Source organism: Aphelocoma coerulescens, chromosome 28 (genome assembly GCF_041296385.1).
Source record: "Aphelocoma coerulescens isolate FSJ_1873_10779 chromosome 28, UR_Acoe_1.0, whole genome shotgun sequence".
NCBI classification, from domain to species: domain Eukaryota; kingdom Metazoa; phylum Chordata; class Aves; order Passeriformes; family Corvidae; genus Aphelocoma; species Aphelocoma coerulescens.
Window position 1 is genome coordinate 6,159,840 of NC_091041.1, and position 21,284 is coordinate 6,181,123.

Below are 21,284 nucleotides of genomic sequence, written 5' to 3' on the forward strand. Positions count from 1 at the left end.
TCCCCAGGAAATATTTGGGGCTCCAGCTCTGCTCAGCAGCAGCTCCTTCACCACTTCCCGAGTTTTCTCGGGACGAGGGGCTGTGCAAACAACAGGACTCGTTTCAGTGGGAACAGAGCTATTTTTAAAAGGATTTTTGCTTCTGGGATGCCAATTTCCAGGAGTTGTTTGGAAAATGAGATTTTCAAAATGTACCAAGGCTAAAGGAACAAAGTGTGCAGCAGCAGCAGCTCCCTCTGCTCGGGATACACCAGGGATGGGTTGGACTTTCCAGCTTCCTTTCATCCAAAAATAAAAAAAAAAAATCACCTTTTCCTCCTTTTAGAGGGCAAAATAGCAACCAAAAAGAAAGAAAAAGGAAAGAAAAAAGTTTATTCTCCAAATCCTCCAGTTTTAGCAAATGCCTGCAGCTGTTCCAAGCAGATCAAACCAGGAATAAACAATCCTGGACAATCCTTCCCTACTCCTGAGGTTTAATGGAATTATTCCAGCCCAAAGCCTCTGCCAGGCACACACACGAGGGGATCTTTTATATCACTGACAGCATCCCAAAAACGGCAGGAATTTTAAAATTCACAGCAACTGCTTGGAAGAAGAAGAGGAGGTGAAAGAGGATCCAGCTGAGGGAGAATTCCTGGCACTGTAAATACCAGAGGGGATGCTGAGGTTTGGGATTCCTGCAAAGCCACTGGGCAGGAGAGCAGGAATTGCCTTTGCAGTGCTCTGCAAAGGGTTATTCCATAGGTTGCTCCAACAATTTGGGAATTTCTCCAGTAAAACCACTAAAAACACCACCCAAAAATAATCCTGATAAACCAGCCCCGCTTCCAAATCAATCCAACACTTCCTGGGGAAGGGATCTTCCCCCTTTTCCTTCCAGCTGGGAAAAGATCACCACAGCAAACAGGGAAAGGAGGGAAAGGATTTGGAAGCAAGGTGAATAACTTGGGTTTAATTGTGGCTGCTTCTCCCAGGAGAGGTTTTCACCTCAGAGCAGCTCCTGAGGTTGTTTCAGAGTGGTTCACGTTACACAAGTGCCCTCAATCTTCCAGGGAGGATCAGCAACGTTAGACAGGCAATTAATTCAATAATTAAATGCCTTAATGACCCCTGGAGGGTCTTGATCTAGCTGTGATTCCTGGGTCAGGGCAGCACCGTTACTGCAGGATATAAATCCCCCCCCAAAAAAAGGGGATTTGTGTCACTTTAGGAACGGGGGGAGAATTGAGAGCAGGAAAAGCTGCTCCTAAAAATCAGAGAAGAGTGTGAGAGTCCTGACTGGCACCACAAAGAGATTAAAAAGGGGGGAAAAAAATCAGGATCGTGGGATCACTGAGGATGGAAAAGAGTTCTGGGATCATCGAGTCCCAGCTGTGCCCGATGCCCACCTTGTGCCCAGCCCGGAGTGCCACATCCAGGGATTCCTTGGGCACCTCCAGGGGTGGGGATTCCAAGCCTCCCTGGGCAGTTCCAACCCCTGAGCACCCTTTCCAGGAGGAAATTCCCACTGATGTCCCACCTGGCACAGCCTGGGGCCGTTCCCTCCTGTCCTGGTGTTCCCTGGCTGTCCCCTCCTGCTCCATTCTCCTGTCAGGTCCCTCCTTGAGCACTCAGAGCTGGAAAAATCCCCCTTTCCACACTTCCACAAAAACTCAGTGAACAAAGATTTGCTGGGAGCTGGAGCACAAACATTTCCCACTCGGTGCCCTCAGGCCAAACATTCCAACAGCAACAACCTCCCAGAGTTTTTCCCTTTCTTTCATTTATTTTTCCCCTTTTTCCTCCTGCTTTGCATTAAACCTCTGACTCACAGCGAGGCTCCCAAGGATCCCACATCCATCCTATCTCCAAGGACACCCCAAGTGCACAAATTAGGGCAAAGCAACACAAGTGGGACAGAGAAGGGCCTGATTTCTTTTTTTTTGAGGAAAAACGAGGCAAGAGGAAGTGCTGCCAAATCCCTGGGATTTAGGGAAAGGACCAATGGTCACATGATGATGTCCAGCCCCCAAATGCAGCTGCTAATGAGCTGCCCAGTTTATTACTCAGCTCCCGGGATGAGGAGCTCGGGGCTGGTGCTGCTCCTCTCAGCTGACAGCTCATCCACAGCTGCGGCTGCCAGGGACACAGTGCCCTCTCTTGGACACTCCAAATCCAGCCCCACGCCAGGATTGAGGACAAAACACCGCTGGAATATCCTAAAAAAAATTATTCCTGCCCAAGAAATGACTCTGCCCTGGCTGGTTATTCCTTGGAGGAACAGGGGAACACCTTTGGAGCTGCTCCCGAGGCAGGTCAGTGACCTTGAATAACCTTTGGATCCTCTGATCAGAACTTGGATCTTGTCTCAGATTAAGAATTTTGAAGCTTGAGAATATTTAAACTCCCCAAAGAGTTGGGGAGGTTTTGGGGGTTTGGGATGGAAGGCACCTTAAAGATCAGCCAGTTCCAGGAGAAAGGATGGAATTCAGAAGAAGAACCATTCCAGTGTAGAGGCAGCTTTCTCTGTGACCTCAGGGCAGTTTGAGGCACTTGTCACCTTGCCTTGGCCACCATCTCTCAGGGGAGGGCCAGTCCCCCCTGCCCACCTGGCACAGGTGACCACGGCTGCCCCATCCCGAGGCCAGGCTGGATGGGGCTGGGAGCACCCCGGGATGGTGGAAGGTGGGACTGGATGGGCTTTAGGGCCCTTCCAACCCAAATTCTGGGTGGGGAATTCCCTGATTTGGGGCTCAGGAGGTGTTGGGGTGTCTGTGGGTGCTGCTGTCACATACCTGGGCAGGTGTCCCCACCTCCTGTGGCACACAGGCACTCGCTGCTGGGGGAAGAGGATCTCCTTAAAAAAAAAAAAAAAAGGAAATGGAGAAAGTTTTCAGCAATTGAAAGGCTCCTGCAGGGAATTCCCCCATTTTCCCCCATTCCCACCAGCCCCTTTTTTCCCTGGTTTTTTTTTCCCTGCTGGAATCCAGCCCAGGCCATTCCAGAACTATTTAAAGGCACCCAGCAGCACGAGGGGACCCATCCACAAGGAGCCTGGCAGCTCCCAGGCTGCCACCTGTGCAATTCCATATCCAAGTCTGAAGATGGCTCCATTGGAACGAGGGATGCCATCCATCCCCCACCTCCAAAAACCACCAGGAATGGAGAAATAATTCCCAGTGCCTCCATCAATCACAGGTGATTTGTCACAGGCTGAAGGAAGCAGCCCCATCCATGATATTCCTGAGGCTGGGAGAGGGGAGCTACAACAAAAGAAAGCAGGGGAAAAATAACCTGAGCGACTCATGGAAGTGAGAGACAAGAAGAGTGACAAAGATTTGAGGAAAGAAAGGGAAGAGGAAGGCAGAGCTGCAGCATTTCATCTTCTGTTCCTCCCCACAACGAGCCAATTAAAAAGCCCACACACTAAATTAATTCCAGTTCCAGGGGAGCTGGAAATACAGAGCCACTATTTAGGTTGGGAAAATTGCTGCATTCTGTTCCTTTGTCAGGTGGCAGAGAATGACATCTGCAAAAAGGGGGGGGAAAAAAGAGCAGAGTTTGAGCCCCCAGCACAGCAGAACCAAAAGAAACTGAGGGAATTCAGGGAAGGCTTGGCCAGGCTGGATCTGAGGAGCCTCATCCCCCCCCAAGGGCACAGGGACAGGACACAGGTGGCTCTGCAAAGATCCCGACGTTTTCTCCACATCCCAACTTTTACACCTCATCAGCTCCTTGTTTTGTTTTAAACCAGGGGCTGGGATGTGGTTACAGAGCTCTGCTTCCCTAAAAAACCCCCCTTCCTTCAGGAACCTGCCTGATGTTTGATTTATCCCTCGGAAAACACCTCTGATAAAACCCAGCCCCAGCGACGTCATCGACTCAGGGTAAATATCCCAGCCAGGTTTGTGTTCCCGTCGTGTCCCAGGCTCCAGATGGGACTCTGGGATTTAACTCCTCAGCACTTCCAGCAGCAAAACCCTGCAGAAGCCCCCTCGTTCTTGGCAGAGAAACCCCCGATGCACGCCGGAATTTTAAGGGAATGAATCCCACGGGGAGCAGAGAATAGGAATTATTATCCCAGCTTTTTTTTAAGGATGACAAAAACCGACCAGGTTAAGCAGAGCTGGTGCTGCACGAGGCCACAGGGCAGTGCCAGGGCAGTGCCAGCCTCTGTTTTCATGGCAACAGCACCAAACCAGCTGCTGCCAGCTCGGCCAGGAGCTGCGGAGCCTCTTTCCAGAGGGAACTGCTCCCTGGGTAATCATTAACAGCAAATCCCAGCCCTGATAAAAGCCTGGAGCAGGGATGGAGCCAGCAGAGATGTTCCAGTCACCAGGAAGCTCGGGATGTTTGCTTGTTCCTGTGGCTCCCCTGCCGAGGGGACAGCAGGAAACAGCAGCGATGGGAATTGGGAATGCTGATCCATTTGTTCCTCCTGCAGCTCACACATCGGGGCTTTCAGCTGCTGCGTGGCTGCTCCACTTCCCAGTTTTCCAATTCCCAATTGGAAATGAGGTCCCTCCTCTGCTCCCTGCAAGGTCAGGCTGTGAGGGCACCTGGAGGGGCCTTAGCTGTGACAAAGCCACAGAGCTGGGAGCCCTGGGATGGACCAGAGGTGACACATCCGCCTTGGGAAAGGGATTCCAGGTGTGCTGGGATGCACCTGGATGGGGGTGACAGGCTGCAGGCACAGGGATGGCACAGCTGGGGATCAGCAGCAGTCCTGGGGGATGGGGAAGGGTCTGGAGGGGCCACACGAGGAGCGGCTGAGGACATTTGGATTGTCCAGCTGGAGCCTGAGGGGAGATTCCTTGGGATCTGCAGCTCTGATCTCTGCACTCTGGGAGCAGGGACAGGACCCAGGGAACAGCTGGAGCTGTGCCAGCAGGGTTTGGGATGGATCTCAGGGAAAGGTTCTTCCCCAGAGGGTGCTGGGCACTGCCCAGGCTCCCCAGGGAATGGTCCCGGCCCCAAGGCTGCCAGAGCTCCAGGAGCGTTTGGACACCACTCCCAGGGACAGGACGGGATTTTGGGGTGTCCAGGGCTTGGATCAATGATCCTGTGGGTCCCTTCCAGCTCAGGAGATTCCAAGACTCCATGATTCTATTCCATGGTTGTACCTGCAGCTCCCGAGCATCCTCAGCTGCTCCCACCCCAAACACGGACACCACCAGGACAACATGGAACCCCTCCAGTCCTCTCACCCTTCCCAAGGAACCTGCATTAGGACACCCCCTAAACTCCCTCATTCCCAAAGCCTCAATGCCCCCCACCCCTGGAACAGAGAGCTGTTTGTTCCCCTTCCTCCCAACCCTCTGTCCAGGCTGGAATCCAGGCATAACTGCTGAGAGCAAAACCCCCTCAGCTGTCGGCGGGACCGGGATTCCCAGAGCCTCCTCCCAGGAGTGGTGTCCACCTCCACCCTTTCCCTGGAATCTCTGCAGCTGCAACGGGCACAGGGGAGCTGCTGCAGCTGGAGCCTGGTGAGGAAAACGCAACACAACCAAACCAGACTGCTCTAAGTTGATAGAAATTGGGATTTCTATTCCCAGAATCCATGGGTGAGCACGGAGAAAGCGCCACCTGCCTCATCCTCACTAAACCTCTCCTTTGAGTACTTTTAGGATTCACCCCCCTCTGCCAAAAAAATAAAAAAATCTCTGTGGTCAAAGGCAGGTCCTGAACAGAGTGAAGTGTGAATCAACAACCCCAAAGGCTGTGACAGCCCTGGCTGCAGCATCCCAGCCCCGGGCCCTGGACCCAGCTGGCAGCGGGAGCTCTGTGCCAGGAGAGGCCTCTGCAGAGCCCAGCGGGGCCCACAGGACTCGCTGAGCACAAGGACAAAACCCCCCAGGACGTGGCACAGCCGAGCCGTGGTGCTGGGTGGGGAAGGGCAGAGCTGCCCCCACACAGCTCCGTGTGGGGATAATTCGGGAAAACGAGCTGGGATGGAGGACGGCACCACAAAACCCACTGCGAGCTCGCTGGTGTCTAACGGAGCCTCTTCCTGGCTGGTCTGAATTCCCACACCCCGGGATTTACACCAAAAGCCCTGGATTTACACCAAACCCCCTCACACAACATGATGCTGCACTTGAGACAATCCCAGACGTGGGACTTTCAGAAAAATCGTGTTTAGGATCATGGAATCTCTGGGTGGTTCGGGTGGGAAGGGGCCTTAAATCCCATTCCAGCCCCCCTCCACGAGCAGGGACACCTTCCACTATCCCAGGGTGCTCCAACCTGGCTTTAGACACTTCCAGGGATCCAGGGACAGCCACAGCTGCTCTGGGAATTCCATCCCGTTCCCTCCTCACCCTCACAGGGAGGAGGAATTCCTTCCCAATATCCCATCTAACCCTGCCCTCCCCGGAGCTGGCAAAGCAGCAAAATCTGCATCCCTCAGGATGGACCAACTCAGGAGCTCGGAGTGAAGCTCCTTCCACCCCTGGAACACCGAGCGTGGTTCCCATCCCACAGAGCAGGAAATATCCCAAGATCCTGGCAGGAATGGGATTCCAGCTCTCCTCGTGTCATCCTCACTCCGAGCTGCTGCTGAAGGCTCCGAGGCACCAGCAAACCTTCAAGGAGCACAGCAGCAACCACTGCAAAGCCTTTGAATTCCACAAAAACCCGCTCCTAACGAGATCCCTGTCGGAGCCACGTCAGCCAGGAAAGCAAACTGGGAGTATTTATAGCCCTGGATTAGAGCAGGATCTGCTGGGAATCTGCTCATGCGGAGAATGGAGCAAATTCCCGTTCCCGGAGAGGCGTGAGGGTGACAGAGGTGAAAGATTTATGGCCTCTCACTTCCCAATCCATCTTTTTTTCCAGCACATTTATCCAGCTCACAGAGTTTATGCAGCTTTATCCAGCTGTGCTCCTGGAATTCTTTGTCATTCCCACTTCCTCTGGGCTAATGGGAATGCACACACAGGCATTAGGGACAGGAATTAATTAAATCCGGCAACGGCTTCACCTGCTCCTCCACTTCCTACTCCAACCAGCAGCTCCACAACAACCCTTTAAATCGGGATAACAGCGTTATCCTGGAAGGAATGGATAAGGAGCACTTCCCAGCCCTCACCATCCCCTCTTTTATTCAGACAAATCCAACCACTGCTGGCAAAAATGGCTTTTTCCCCTCGGATAATCCCACGGAAATTCGAGTTACGCAGCGATCCGGGCAAAACTCAAACCCAACCAATTCCGCAAAGTTCTGGAATTTACAAACACCCAGGAGGAGAAAAATATCCCTGCTTGGATGAAACCCGGGAGAACATTCAGGAAAGTAGGGATGTGGACAAAAGCCTTTCAGACTCTGGGCTGAAATGGAACGTGGCCAAGCCCACCCCTCTCCCCACCCAGCTGTTATATTTTATTTTCATCACCAGCTCCCAACCCCATCCATGGGCACCAGCACTTGGATCAGCTCGATACAATCAGTCCCAGCAGGAATCCAAACCCGTAATTACAGCAGCCTGCACATGGGAAATAGGAAGGAGGGAGGGTTTATTTATGCAGGGGACAGGAGTTTCGAGGATGAGACGAATAAATCAGGGGGAAAACGGTTAAAAGCGTGAAGGGAACGGATTGGGGAAGTTCGGGGAAGAAAAGCAGCTGCACCAGAGGCTCTGGGGCTTCTGGAATGGAAGGAAAAACGCCTGGGCATGGAGAAGTTTGTACCTGGAATGCCTCGGGAGCGCTGGAATTCAGGGAAGCAGCGCAGCCCCCCTGCCCTGGCTGTGAATCCATTTCCTACCCAGCTTTGTTCGGCCTCCCATAAAAACTTCCTGCCCCTCCAGCGACCTTCCCTGAGTGCTTTTGCTGACCCTGGAGACATTCCCACCTTCCCCAGGCTGGCAAAGCTTCCCTCTGACAATTCCTTTGGAATCACAGGGAGGTGTTTTCCTCGATTTAACCTCCAAACCATCACATTTTAGCCAAAAAGGCAGCAGGAAGTCGGGACTCTCCCGAGCTTTCTGAACCACTGGAAATCGTGGATTTGATGATTTTTATTTTAATTTTTTTTTTCTTTTTTTTTTTTTTGCCACCAGGGATGCACACAATGCATCTCCTCTGGTGGTTGACAACCCCTCTTCTATTTCAGGAATGCTCATCCGCAGGTGGAATTGGATTTCTGTTCCCATGACTGACAACACAACTCCATCCCGGCCTATGGCAGCTGCTGCTATTTTCAGCACTCTGCCTCTCTCCAGTATTATTCCAAAGGTGAGAACTATTTCCAGAGAACACCAGAACAGCGTTTTTCACACCTTAACAGGGGAAAAAAAAATTTAAAAATTAAAAAAAAAAATCACGGAATTTTGAAAGTTTTGCCACAGGGCGAAGAACTCTCTGCAGCAAAGGCAGGGTCTGCCTGCATTAATGAGCTCATGGAGTGGCTGGGAGGGTTAAATTGGAATTAAACTCCCTGTTGGAATGGGAAAAATAGCCTTAAACTGGGTTGCCACAAAGATATTCCTCACCAGCAGGCAGGGAAGCGCCGATTCCCTGGGAACCGTCCTAAATCCGAAGAAACAGCAAAATGGGATGGAACACGGAGTTGGTGTCAGAGGTATCCCTAAAAAGGGTGAATGTGGAGGCTGGGATTTGGGTTTCACACACAAACAGGCGCTTCTTAAGTCAGTGCAAGAGTTAACGCTCCTCTGGAGCCTCTGGAAGTGTCAGCCCAGCTCCAAGGAAGAAAAGCCGAGGGTGGGATAATAAGGCAGGGAATGTTAACCAGCTAATTAGCAATCAGAGAGAGAGGGAGAGAGAGAGGGAGAGGAGTGCTGGGATCAGGGAGAGGCACCGACTCCTCTCGCTTCACACTGACCCTCTCCAGGCAGCTCATCCCGACATTCCCAAGGCTCCGCTGCCGCCCTGCCCACCCCTCTGCAATCCCCCAAAAAGCCGTTCCCGGCTCAGCCACCGCGTCCTCCCCGCTGCCTGGGCCCGACAACGCCGGCATAAATTCAATTCCGGTCAAGTCGTGGCCAGCTGTGGCTCACACGCAATTCCCAACAACATTCCGGAGCGAGCCCTTCCTTGTCCTCCACCAGCTCGTGCCCCACAGGGCTGGAGGGAAAGAATTATCCCTCTAAACCCACGGGCCACTCTCCCAAAGTAGGTGTTGCCCCGTGACTAATCCCTGGCAGCCAACCAGTGCCGTCGGCTGCCGCTTCCAGCGGCTCCTGTTGGATCCTAAAAAAAAAAAAACCCCGCGGAATCCTTTCTTAAAAGGCTGTGGGTGATCCCGGCCGTGTCCCCACAAAGCGGGGGTGCTGCTTATGACAGGTCAGAGTTAAAGCTCTGGAGAGTGCTGCTAAAGGGACTTGGATTGCACCTCTGCGGTGTAAATCCCCCACATCCTGGGATTTTTGCTGCCTTTCCCGGGAATGTATTTGCAGCAAGCCCCTGTGGAGCAGTAACAGGCAAGGAATGGGCTGCGGACTCAGCAAACTGGGATCCAAGGGAATTTGGTTGGAAAAGAGCTCTGGGATCACCGAGTCCCAGCTGTGCCCGATGCCCACCTTGTTCTGAGTGCCACCTCCAGGAATTCCTTGGGCACCTCCAGGGATGGGGATTCCAAACCTCCCTGGGCAGCCCTTTTCCAACCCCTGAGCACCCTTTCCATGAGGAAATTCCCGCTGATGTCCCACCTGGCACAGCTTGGGGCCGTTCCCTCTAATCCTGTTGTTCCCTGGGAGCAGAGCCCGACCTCCCTCTGGCTCCAATCTCCTGGCAGGGACTGGTGGAGATTGGGAATGTCCCCCCTGATCCCGCTTTGCTCCAGGCTGAGCCCCTTCCCAGCTCCCTCAGGAATTCTCCAGTCCCTTCCCATCTCCCTCAGGAATTCTCCAGCCCCTTCCCCATCTCCCTCAGGAATTCTCTAGTCCCTTCCCAGCTCCTTTTCCTCTTTTTTAAGCAAAACCAGGGAACAGGGATTCACTCAGGCGAGCAGGGAACGCTCAGCACGGGGATGCCGGAGCACCAGGAGCCAACTCGGCTCAGTAAAACAGGATAAACTTGGGAGAGATAAAGACACATCCGTGATCACGCTGCTGCCTGTGCCAGAATGTCTGCTGAGAATGTCTGGATCGTGGATTTGTTTCCCAAAAAAACCCCCAGCGCGCTGCACAGTTCCAACCTGATCCGAGCAGATCCCCACGGTCTGGAAAACCATGGAATGGTTTGAGTTGGAAAAGTCCATCCAGTGCCACCACCTGCCATGGCAGGGACTCCTTTCCCCCTCCCAAGGTGCTGCAACCTGGGAAACTTCCAGGGAACACCTGGCATTTGTAGGGAAAGCAGCACTGGGATTTAAATGGGAAGGAAAGGCACGGAGTGAGGCCAGATCATCCTAAAGAAGCCAAAGGGTCAGGATTCCAGGATAACCCAAACGATGGGAATGGCAACGTTTCATCGGGATTGGTGCAATGAAACCTGCCTGACCTCGGTGGAATTCCATCAGATGCTCTCCCAATGCTCATGGATTACAGGAAAAATGGTTCCCAAGACTTCATCCCAAGAGCGTGAAGCTCCCTGGAAATGCTGCCAGATCCTGTGGATCCCTGGAAATGCAGCACCTGGAGCTTCCTGCACCATCCAGAACTGCTGAGATCCCACTCAGGGATAGAATTCCCAAGCTGGAAGCACAACCAGCAATTCTCAGCCTCAACAAAAGGTGTAGCTTTAATAAAAAAAGGAAATAAAGAGCCCCTCAGGCCTTGCTTTCCTTCCTAATAAGAAAGTTTTCTGAAATTCCCGACATTTGTTTGGGAATTGCATCACGGCGAGCGCTCGGAGGAGCAGCTGGGACACGTCAGGATTTATGGAGCATAAACACTGAGCCCCTGCCAGCAACAAAAAAAGAGAAATCACTCTTGGAGTGGAGGAAATGAACAAAAAACCCACAAAAAACCTCCCAAAAGCAGCTCCTGCAGGACAGCCAGAGAAATCCTCCTGCAGCTCCCAAGCTCGGGATGGGATCTGGAGGGGTTAAACCACACCAGGAACGTTTAAATCTTGTGCATTTTTCTAACAGCAGATGAGGCAGAAATGGACAAAATGCCTGCAGGGCTCAAAAAAAAACCCCCTCCAAACTATTCTATAGATTTAAAAATAGATTTCTGTTTTATTTCCAGAGGGGACAAGTTGGAAATAAAACAGAAAAGCTTTTTTTTGGGGGGGAATGGTAGAAAATGTCCATCCCTGGTTGTCACCTCCTCCCTGCTGCCACTTGAGCAGGAATTGGGAAGTGTCAAGAGGGGGAATCTCCTTCCCTCTGGAATCAGGGCCCATTTTCCAGCTCCTCTGTTCCCATTAGGAGTGAGATTATTTTTTCAAGAACTCCCTTTTCCAGTTTTCTCCCTGAAATATGAAAATAAAGCAGGAGCTGCCGAGGTTTCTCAGCTTTTACAGCTTCTGAAAAGCCCATTAAAAATCCATCTCCAAGTGGGAATTTGGGAGTGTTTTCAGCCGTACAGACCCAACCCAGGCTGAAGTACTTTAAAACTCCTTCTCCTCTGTCAGAAGGGGGAAAAAACACACGATAAATTATGAAAAAGCACAACCCTTAACTAAATTTCCTGTTTTGTGTCTCGGTATTTAACAGCGTGCCCGAATTTCCTCTTTTCTTTTTTTTTTTTTTCCCTTGTCTTTCACGTCACAGCCAATCCCTACCCACCCATTCCACAAAAACCTAACCCTGAACTACTGCAGATTCCGAGCCCGTCGGAATAGGAACGAGCAGCTGAATCCAGAGCTCATTCCCGGGAAAAATCCAGCTCCCTGCACCCCTTAAAACCTTAAAACAAAGATTAAACCTCCCTCAGAGCCGCTCCCCTCGCACCCACCGGCGAGAACTCCCTGGATTAAACAAATTTATCACCGGGACCGCTTTTGGTTGGGGATTTTTTTTTTGTTTGTTTTTTTAAATTAATTGGTGGCTGTTCAGGTATTTTGGAGGAGGAAAACACCAGGGTTGTGCAAGACACCACATTTCAGAAGCGGTTTTGGTGGGGGTGGGAAGATTTAAACTCGAGAGAGAGCAGTTGTGAGCGAGTTTCACTTTCAGAAACTCCGAATGCCACCGTGGTTTGGGGCACAATGGCTCGTTTGTCCCAGGGTTTTCATCAAGGGCCTTTTTGGCACAGCCCAGCAGCAGCAGATGATAACAGGGGGGACCAAAAGCAAGGCCTGGGCTCTGCCAGTTCTCTGAATCCCAGCAATTCATTGTCAAGTACAAATTAAGTGGGTAAATCTCAGACTAATTAATATTTAAGACAAAGCTCTCTCCCAGCTTTGCTTTTTTCCTTTTTTTTTTTTTTTGTCTCAATATGACAATGGGCAGGCAGGGAACTGGATTTTTATGTGTTGGTTTTAGTTCTGTTCCCTTCCCAGCTTCTCTCCTTCTGCTGGGAAAGCCAGAGGAGAGGAAGATAAAGCAAAAAAAAAAAAATCACCTGGCAACAGGTGAGGAGGACTGAGAGAAACACCCTGAGCAGAGACCTCGGAGATGCTGTGGCTGGGGAATCTGGAATCCGGCTCTACACAGATTTCTGTGGCTAAACCACTTCAGGAATTTCAGGATATTGAAGCAATTAGAGGTTTCCACCTCAAAGTGCAACTGTGAGATCTTTTCATCAAGGCCAGGTTGGAATTGTGGGGCTTGGAGCAACATGGATGAGCAGGAGGTGTCCCTGCCCATGGCAGGGGGTGGCACTGGATGGGCTTTAAGGTCCCTCCAACCCAAACCATTCCAGGATTTTTGATGATCTCATTTCCTCTGATTTCTCATAAAAATGAGGAAAACAGCACTGGATCTACCACCTCAAGCAGGTCCCTCACTTCTTCTCACATCAGCAGAGACACCATATTTCACAAACCCCTTTTTCCCCTCATTTTCCCCTTCCAAGCACAAGAATCCCCAAGGAATCACAAACTTCCCCGCTGCTTTTCCAGGTTTTTGGGTCACCCACCCTTTTTTTTCCACCCCTCTCCCAGCTCTGCTGCTCCCCACAGCCTCTGGAAACTCTTCCAGAGCTGCACTGGGGGCTACAAATCCAAACTGACCAAACCACCCCGAGCTCATTTTCAGGCTTGAAAAGGCGAGGAAACGATTTTTTTGAAGCGCCAGCTCCAGCTCTGTGCTCGCCACCTCCTCCTGAGGGTGTCCAAACAGCTTCCCCCATCCACTGGCCACTGCACAAGTGGCTACTTGGAGCCCTCCACAAGCCAGAGCGTTCCCAGAGCGATTATTCCGGAGCTGGAGCTTGTCCAGCCCTGGCTCTAACGGGGCAGGGACAGCCACGAGTCCCCGACACCGACAGCAAGGAAACCACCACGAAATCGGCGTTTTCCAAAGGCCAGAGCGTCCGGTTCCTCCGAAGCCAAGCCCAGGGATAGGCAGCGGGTCCGGGAGCCTGGCACTGCCCTCGTTAGGCTAACGAGCTCCAGGGCTCGATGACAACCCCGGCAGGGCACGAGGCAGGGCCGTTATCTCGGCGGGCAGATAAGGAAACCGGGCAGGAAGGCGCAGGGAAGGGTGATGAGCAGGGGACAAAGCTCCGTGTCCGCCGTCACACGCTCCTCTGCCGGCCACGGAACGCTTCCCGCGGGGCTCGGATCCCTGCCGTGCCGCCGCTCTTCCTCCCCTCCTTCAACCTCCCCAGGGCAACTCTGGCGTCAAAACACCACACCCAGGGATAAGATGGAAACAGCAGGAAAACGGGAATGGGCACCAAAACTGTGTCAAGCAGCGCAACCCCCTCCCCGCCCCCAGCAGCCACACAAAAGAGACATTTCCATTCGTGTCACAGCCACAGATGGCAGGAGAAAACCTCTGGGACAAGCAACTCTGTTTAACCGTATTGATCCAGGGGGTTTTTTTTGGGGGGGGGCGAGGGAGTTTTTCCCCATTTTCCCCCCCCAAAAGAACGGGATAAACCGTGGCTACAGAGTCCCAAATTCCCTTGAGTTTGTTTTAGGGTCATGGAGCTGAGCTGGGAGCCGAACCCTTGGGGATCTGCTCACCTGCCTGTGGCTACCCCACACAGCAGGGAGACAAAGACCTGTGGAACCTCCCGAGGATGGAGGGCTGAGCTCAGCTCCGAGAAGCAGCAGCAGCACCTGAAGAAAACCAAGCAACCCTCTAAAAGGCCCCGAGTTTACTTGGATTAAATACCGAGTTGCTGACTCCTGTGGTCTGTCGCAAGCCAGGTTTTCTCCTGGTAGGAATCACCACCATTGGGTGTCCAGAGCAGCATCACAAGAAGCTCACAAAGCTGGAAGGTGCCAGTTTTCCCAGAAAAAAACCCTTAAATACAACAATAACTTCCTACAAGCAGCAGCAGAGGTGCCTCAGAGCAGACAGGACTCCAGCCCAGCCCGTTTGGCTTTGGTTTAAGGCCACACCTGATGGCCACGGCCCAGGACGGAGGCAAATCCCACATCAGATACCCACAGCTCCAATTCCTGCTTCCCTCCACTTCCCCAACTCCTAAAGGACGCCCAGCTCCCCATTCCACACCTCTAATTGGAAGTGAGGAGCAGGAGACAGATTTCTCTCTCTCTCTCTTTGTCTGCGGCACCCACTTACCTCCTCTACACCTCAATAACACAAAATCCCGATACTGCAGCCACCCCTCCTTTATGTAACCCACACCATTCCCTGATGCCTCCCAAATCCTGCCTGGATCAGGCGGGATCCCCCACCGCTGTCCTTCGCCAGCCACCGGCTCCTCTCTACTCCAACCCACCCTCAACTCCACGCAGGAAACAAACAAGTAAATTATGTGCTGTTGGACCTTCTGCCAAGCTCCCAACCTCCTTTTTCACCCCAAAACAGGGGCTGGACTGTTCACCATGAAGTCCCCCAAGTTCCCAAGCAGCTGGCACCGAACCATGCCCCTCATCAATTCCGACTGTCCCTTGTCACCTCACCCACCCAAAAGATGTCCCTCACCATCCCACCCCACCCTCAGCGCCAGCCACCCTCCTCTGCCCCCCACTTCCAGCCCCATCCACTCAATTCCTTCATCCGAAGCCCTGGGGACACCCCAAAAATCCACCACAGCCCCTCTCTGTGCCCCCCCCCCCAAACATCCTCACATCAGCTCCTTGCCCTGAGCCTTGTGCCACAATCCCCCCCCCAGTGCTGTAACCCCCATGGGGACCCTCTGAGCTGCCCACCCCAATCCTCCCCCCTGTGCCAGCCTCCAGCACCCCCAGGACCCCCCTTTTTCCCCCCAGAACCCCCAAACCCCCACCCCAGCCTCCCCCCAGACCTGCCCAGGGGTTCCCTTTCCCCCAGCACCCCAACGCGTCCCACCCCCCCCCTCCCGCTCAGCTCCCCCCTCGCCCCCCAGGTACCCCCAGCCCCCCCCGCACCCCCAGCCCTCCCTGAGCCCCCCCGACCCCAGCCCCCTTTCAGCCCTGCCCGGGGCCCCCCGCGCCCCCACCTCCTTCCCAGACCCCCCCCTGCCCCTCACCCCCACCCCTCCCGCCCTCCTCGGGCCCCCCGCCCCTCTCCCCTTGCCCAGACCCCCCTCACTCCCCCCCGGAGCCCCCTCGAGCCTCTCCGGGCGCCCCCGGCCCAGCCCCGCCGCTCCCCCCGGGGAGAGAGGGGCCCCGGGCAGGGCCGCGCCGAGGCGGGGGCTCTGCTAAGCCGCGGCCTGAACCAGCCGGGCGTCCCCTCCCGCTGTCCCCGGCCGTCCCGCCCCGTTCCCGGCGGGTCCTCACCGGTACCGGCGGGAGAGGGCGCGGCGGGCGCGGAGCGGAGCCGCCGCCTCAGACACCGCGCGGCGCAACGCACCCTGCTGCCCCGCGGGCGGTGCCGGCCCCGCCCCCCGCGCCTGATGGACAGCGCCGCCAGCCAATGGGAGCCCGCGGAGGAAGGCGCGCGGGGGGCGGTCCGGCCGAGGGCGGGACCGAGAGCGGCCGCCAAGTTCGGTTGCGGCGGCGGCGCGGAGGGAGGGCGGGAAGGGGGCGGGGCCGACGGAGGAGCGGCGGGAGGAGCGGCCAATCAGCGCGCGGGGCGGGGAAGGGGGCGTGGCTAAATGAGCGCCTCATTAATATTAATAAGGTGGGAGGGGGCGCGTGGCGGCCGGGGCGCGAGGCATCGAGAGGGGACACCCCGGGACCCCCGGGGACCCCCCCGGTGTGTGGCGTCCCCTGGGTCCCCCTGGTGCCCCCCAGGCCTCCCCGGGATGCCCCAGTCCGTGCCCCTTCGCAGCCCCCGGTGCAGCCGCACCGGAGCCCTGTGAGCCCCCCGGCACTGCCCTGTGAGACCCCCAAAATATGGGGGTGCTGTGCTGCCCCCCGTCCCCTCTTGCCCTTCCCAGCCCCGGGGGGACAAGCGGCGGGGGAGGTGCTCCCAGGACACCCCCCGTGTGTCGTGCCCGTGCCCCACAGCAGTGGACAGGCGAGGGGTGCAGGATGTGGGGGGATGCGGGACCCCATCTCCTGGAGGGACCCCGTGTGCGGCCCCACTGCCGAGTCCCCCCCGTGCCCACCCGGGACCCCCGAGGGCTGCGTGGCTGCTGCCCCCACGGGAAAGGCCACGGGTCCCACAGACCCCCTCTGCGACCCCGTTACAGGACTTGGAGCACCCCAACCCCCCCAAACCATCCCCCGGGGCAGCCCTTCCCAGCCGGGCGCTGCCGAGCCCTGCGTGCCGCGGGGTCGCCGCCTCGGTGTCCCCCCACCTTGGGGAGCTGCTGCCCCCGAGAACCGAGGGGAAAATCCATGGGGATGAATCAGCAGCGGGCGGGAGTCACGCTGGCGGCGCGGGGGGAGCGGGAATCACGCCCTGAATCGAGGCTGTGATTCCCCCCCCCAGCTGCCACCGGCACCGGGAGAGCGCGGCCGGCGGGTCCCGGTGGTGCCTGGTCCCGGCGGGGCGAAGGGGGCCCGGTGTCCCCTCGGGAGTCACCGTGGGGGGACACAGCCACGTCCCCCGGGAAGGAGCCAGCGCTCCCCGGCAGCTTCCCAGCGCATCCCAGTCTGCGCTGGCCCGCGGCAGGGCCGCACCAGCACGCACCAGTTGCGGCTGCGATCCCAGCGGGAATTGAGGTGGAGAAATGCCAAGCCCGGGCTGTTCCCACCTCGGGGGAGGGACGTGGCCCCGCTGCCGGGCACACACGGCACAGCCCTCGCCGGCGGCTGCGCTGGAATTGGGCTGAAAACTCCATAATCCTGTTAGTGCGAAGAAGGCTGATTTTTCCCTTAATCCAGTTTGCTCCCATATGTCCCAGCCCGCCGTGCCCTAATCCGCTTTTCCTGCAGATGGGCAGCACCGGGCGTGGGGGAACCCCCCTAGGGGTGCCAGGGTCGCCGCGGGGAGGCACACGAGTGACAATACTCCACGCAGCACCGATGCCGGTGAGAGACACGGTGCCAGGAGCTGGTTTGGGTCCCAAAAACTGAATTTGTGTGAAATTTATGGCCGCGGGATGCAGCCACGGCTCCTGATGGCGAGGGGAGAGACGGGAGCGACGGGAACGGGCTGCAGCACGGCTCATCCCACTGCTCATCCCGTGGCTCATCCCGCTAATTAACGCTCCGGAGCAGCTCGTTTAAAGCCTGGACCCGGGGGAGGTTCCGAGCGCCCTGCGAGGATCCTCCCCCCGCTCCTGCGCTGATTTTCGGGGGGCTCCGGATGGGGTTCCGGGGGGCTGCAGGGACCCAGCGCTTCCCAGGAGCCTCCGATGAGAGCGAGAGCGTCCCGAGGGCCATCCCTGGGAGCATCCCGAGGGACACCCGGGGCTGCGGCAGGACCGGGGTGTCCCCTGGCACGGCGGGCACAGGTCCCCATCAGGTGGGGGGGCAGTGGGGAGGGACAGAGGGGGCAGAGATGGGGAGCAGGAGACCCGAGAATGGGGGGAAGCAGAGATTTTCTGCCCCCAAGGTGTTGTGGAGCCTCTGGAAGAGCTCTGAGTTTTGGCGTGATGGTGCCCAAGGAGCTGCCACCTCAAATACCTGAGCCCCCCAAAGAGTCCTGAGGGGTCCCAGCAGGTGGGGACTGGCACCAAGTGTCCCCACGCCCGCGTGTGCCTGTCCCGCTGCCCTGCTCTGGCACCCACAGAGGGCCCTGAATCCCCCCAGGCCGCAGAAGGGACAAAGGGACAGGCAGGAGTGGCTCCCATGGGCAGTGCCAGGGAGCTGTGACATCCCTTGTGGCTGTCCCCATGGAGCTCAGAGCATCCCCACGGATCCGTGACCATCCCACAGAGCTGTGGCTGTCCCCAGGGACCTGTCTGTGGCTGTCCACACCGAGCCCTGCCATTCCCGCGGAGCTGTGACTGTTCCCCCAGATCCACAATATCCCCAGGGATCCACGCCATCCCCATGGAACCACGACCATCCCCCATGGATCCATGACCATCCCCATGGATCCATGACCATCCCCATGGATCCATGACCATCCTCACGGATCCACAACCATCCCTATGGATCCATGACCATCCCCACGGATCTGTGCCATCCCCATGGATCCATGACCAATCCCCATGGATCCATGACCATCCCCACTGATCTGTGCCATCCCCATGGATCCGCAACCATCCCTATGGATCCATGACCATCCCCACAGATCTGTGCCATCCCCGTGGACCCATACCATCCCCACAGATCCATAACTATCCCCGTGGATCCACACCATCCCCACGGATCCACGACAATCCCCTGGGATCTATGACCGTATCCATGGATCCCTGCCATCCCCACAGATCCATGACCATCCCCACGGAGCCGTGCCCTCCGCCGGGCCCTCGGTGCCCGCCGCAGCCCCACCCCACCCCCGGATCCCATCGCCACCCCCCCCCCACCCCCACCCCCGCCGGCTCCCGGAGCCCACGCGGCTCCCGCGCCCGGGGAGCAGCGATGGTTTCCATGGCAACGGGCGTGATGACGCACACGCCGCGCTCCCGCCCCCTCCCCACGGGCACGGGCAGCGGCGGGCGGGGGGCGCCCGGCGGGGACGGCGGCGCGCGCGCGCGCGGGCACGCGGGAGCGAGCGTCCCACGCGTGTCACACACGTCACACGCACGCACACACGCGCGCGCGCGCGCACACCCCGCACGTGCACGCGGCCCCGCACACGCCCGCGCGTGCCCGCGCGTCACACCTGCCCCGCACACGCGCGTCACGCGCACGCGTCACGCGTGTCACACGCCTCTGCGCACACGCGTGTCTGTGGCCAGCCCGCAGAGCCGCGAGCGTGCCCCCGGCCCCGCGCGCGGCCGGGCACGCGCAATGCATCACGCGCACCGCATCGCGCATCGCGCTCACACCACACCCGTGCACCCCACCCCTCCTCCTCGCCCCCCTTCCCGTGCCCCTCGGGACCCCCATCCCCCCGTGGCCTCCCGCCCCGGCCGGGGGCGGCTCCGGGGGACGCGGGAGCGTTTCTCGTCTCTTTATTGAAGGAAGACTATTTCTAGAATAAAGGCTACATCGTCACGTCACCTTGTCCCCTGGGCGCTCGGGTCCTCGTGTAAAAAGCCGGGGGGGGTGCGGGGAGCTGGGGGGGCTCGGCCTGCCCGGGGACACCCCCTCGGGGACACCCCGGTGGCGGCGGGGGAAGGAGCGGGGCCGGAGCGAGGGGACAAACCTCGAGGGGACGAGGGGCTGGTGACAGCGCGGGGACCCCGCTCCGGCCAGGGGGGAACAAGCGGGGCTGCGCCAGAGCTGGAGGGTGTCGGGGGGGTCCCGAGGGTGTGGGGCCAGGCCACCCGGCGGGGGGGGACTCTGAGGACGGGGTGGCACCGGCCGCCAGCGGGGCACCGCGGCAGCGCCCGGCACGGCGGCACCGGGCGCGTCCTGCGTGGGGAGGGGGCAGCGGGGGGCGCGGGGGCCCGGCTGGCTGTGGGGCCGGGGGTCTCCCGCCGGAGCTCACCAGGATTGTGCTGGGTCAGGACCTCCCGCGGACCCGATGCTTTGTGCTTGGGCTGGCGGCTCCGGCTGCGGCACCGGGACGGGGCTGGGGGGGGTTACGGGGGGGCCCGCGGCGCCAGGGTGGGGTTGGGGACTTCGGGGGTGGGTGAGGGGGGTCATGGCACCACGATGGGGCCGGGGGTCAAGGGGGCCGCGGTGCCGGGATGGGGGCTCGGGGGGCTGCAGTGGCAGACGGGGCTGGGGGGGCCGTGGCACCAGGACGGGGCTGGGGGCTCGGGGTGGGGGTCATGGCACCACGATGAGGCTGTGGGGCGCGGGGGTCAGGGGGGCACGGGCACCGCGCAGGGGCTGCCCCCGCCCCGGGTCTCTGCCCGCAGGAGCAGAGCACTATGGCGTGGGGACGGGGGCGCGGGGGAGTGCCCGGGACGCGTGTGACTGTCCCCAGGGGTGACACCGCCACCCCTACGTGGCACCGTCCTTCCCTCGCACGAGGACCGACGGGGGCCGGGCCCGATGCCACCGGTTGTGCTGTGAGTGCGGGGAGTGCGGTGCGGGCGTCCCGGCGGCGCGTCCCCGGTCCTGCCCCGGTCCTGCCGTGCCCAGCGGGGGCGGCCGCGTGTCCCTCGGCTCGGCCCCGTCTTCACCCCCGGCCCCGGGGCGAGCGCAGGCGTCCCCGCACAGTCACAGTGATGGCACACGGAGGACGAGGGGACGGTCCCGCTGCGATGCCACTGCCACGTCCAGCCGTGGGGGGAAGGAGGGAGGGGGGTATCCGGGAGGGGGGCGCGGGCCAGTCCGGGGCTCTACATGATGCTGCACTTCCCCTTGATTTTGTCTGTCCTCTTCTGCTTGCTGGAGCGCTTCCCGTCGATGGTGAGGCTGACGTTCCTCCTCTTCTCCAGGTTCAGCAGCTCCTGGAAGAGCTCCTTGACGTTGTAGTTCATCTTGGCCGAGGTCTCCATGAAGGCGCATTTCCACTCCTTGGCCATGGCCTCCCCCTCCCTGCTCTCCACCTCGCGCTGCGTCTCGTCGCACTTGTTGCCCACCAGCATGATGGGGATGCTCTCCACGCTGCCCTTGATCTGCACGATCTGCTGGTAGATGGGCTTCAGCTCCTCCAGCGACTGCTTGCTGGTGACGGAGAAGACCAGGATGAAGGCATGGCCCTTGGAGATGGACAGGCGCTGCATGGCCGGGAACTGGTGGCTGCCGGTGGTGTCGGTGATCTGCAGGGTGCACACGCTCTTGTCGCAGCTGATCACCTGCCGGTACGTGTCCTCGATGGTGGGGATGTAGGTGTCGCGGAAGGTCCCCTTGACGAAGCGCAGCACCAGCGAGCTCTTGCCCACGCCGCCGGCGCCGAACACCACCACCCGGTAGTCGTTGCTCTGCTCCGGCAT

The 21,284-nt window shown here is 57.9% G+C and overlaps 2 protein-coding genes across 2 annotated transcripts in view; both read right to left on the reverse strand.

Annotated features, from left to right (window-relative positions):
- The window catches only part of GNG7 (G protein subunit gamma 7), a 50,853-nt gene extending 35,031 nt beyond the window's left edge, over nucleotides 1-15,822 (reverse strand). Inside the window, exons 1-2 of the mRNA XM_068996932.1 lie at nucleotides 15,730-15,822; nucleotides 2,775-2,836 (exon numbers count right to left, since the gene is read on the reverse strand). The gene's annotated coding sequence lies outside the window, so the exon portion shown is untranslated. The remainder of the gene's footprint in view (nucleotides 1-2,774; nucleotides 2,837-15,729) is intronic.
- A 4,865-nt stretch (nucleotides 15,823-20,687) lies between these two features.
- Nucleotides 20,688-21,284, reverse strand: DIRAS1 (DIRAS family GTPase 1). The gene has a single exon (XM_068997197.1). It carries the CDS (start codon nucleotides 21,282-21,284, stop codon nucleotides 20,688-20,690), a length of 597 nt encoding a protein of 198 aa, XP_068853298.1.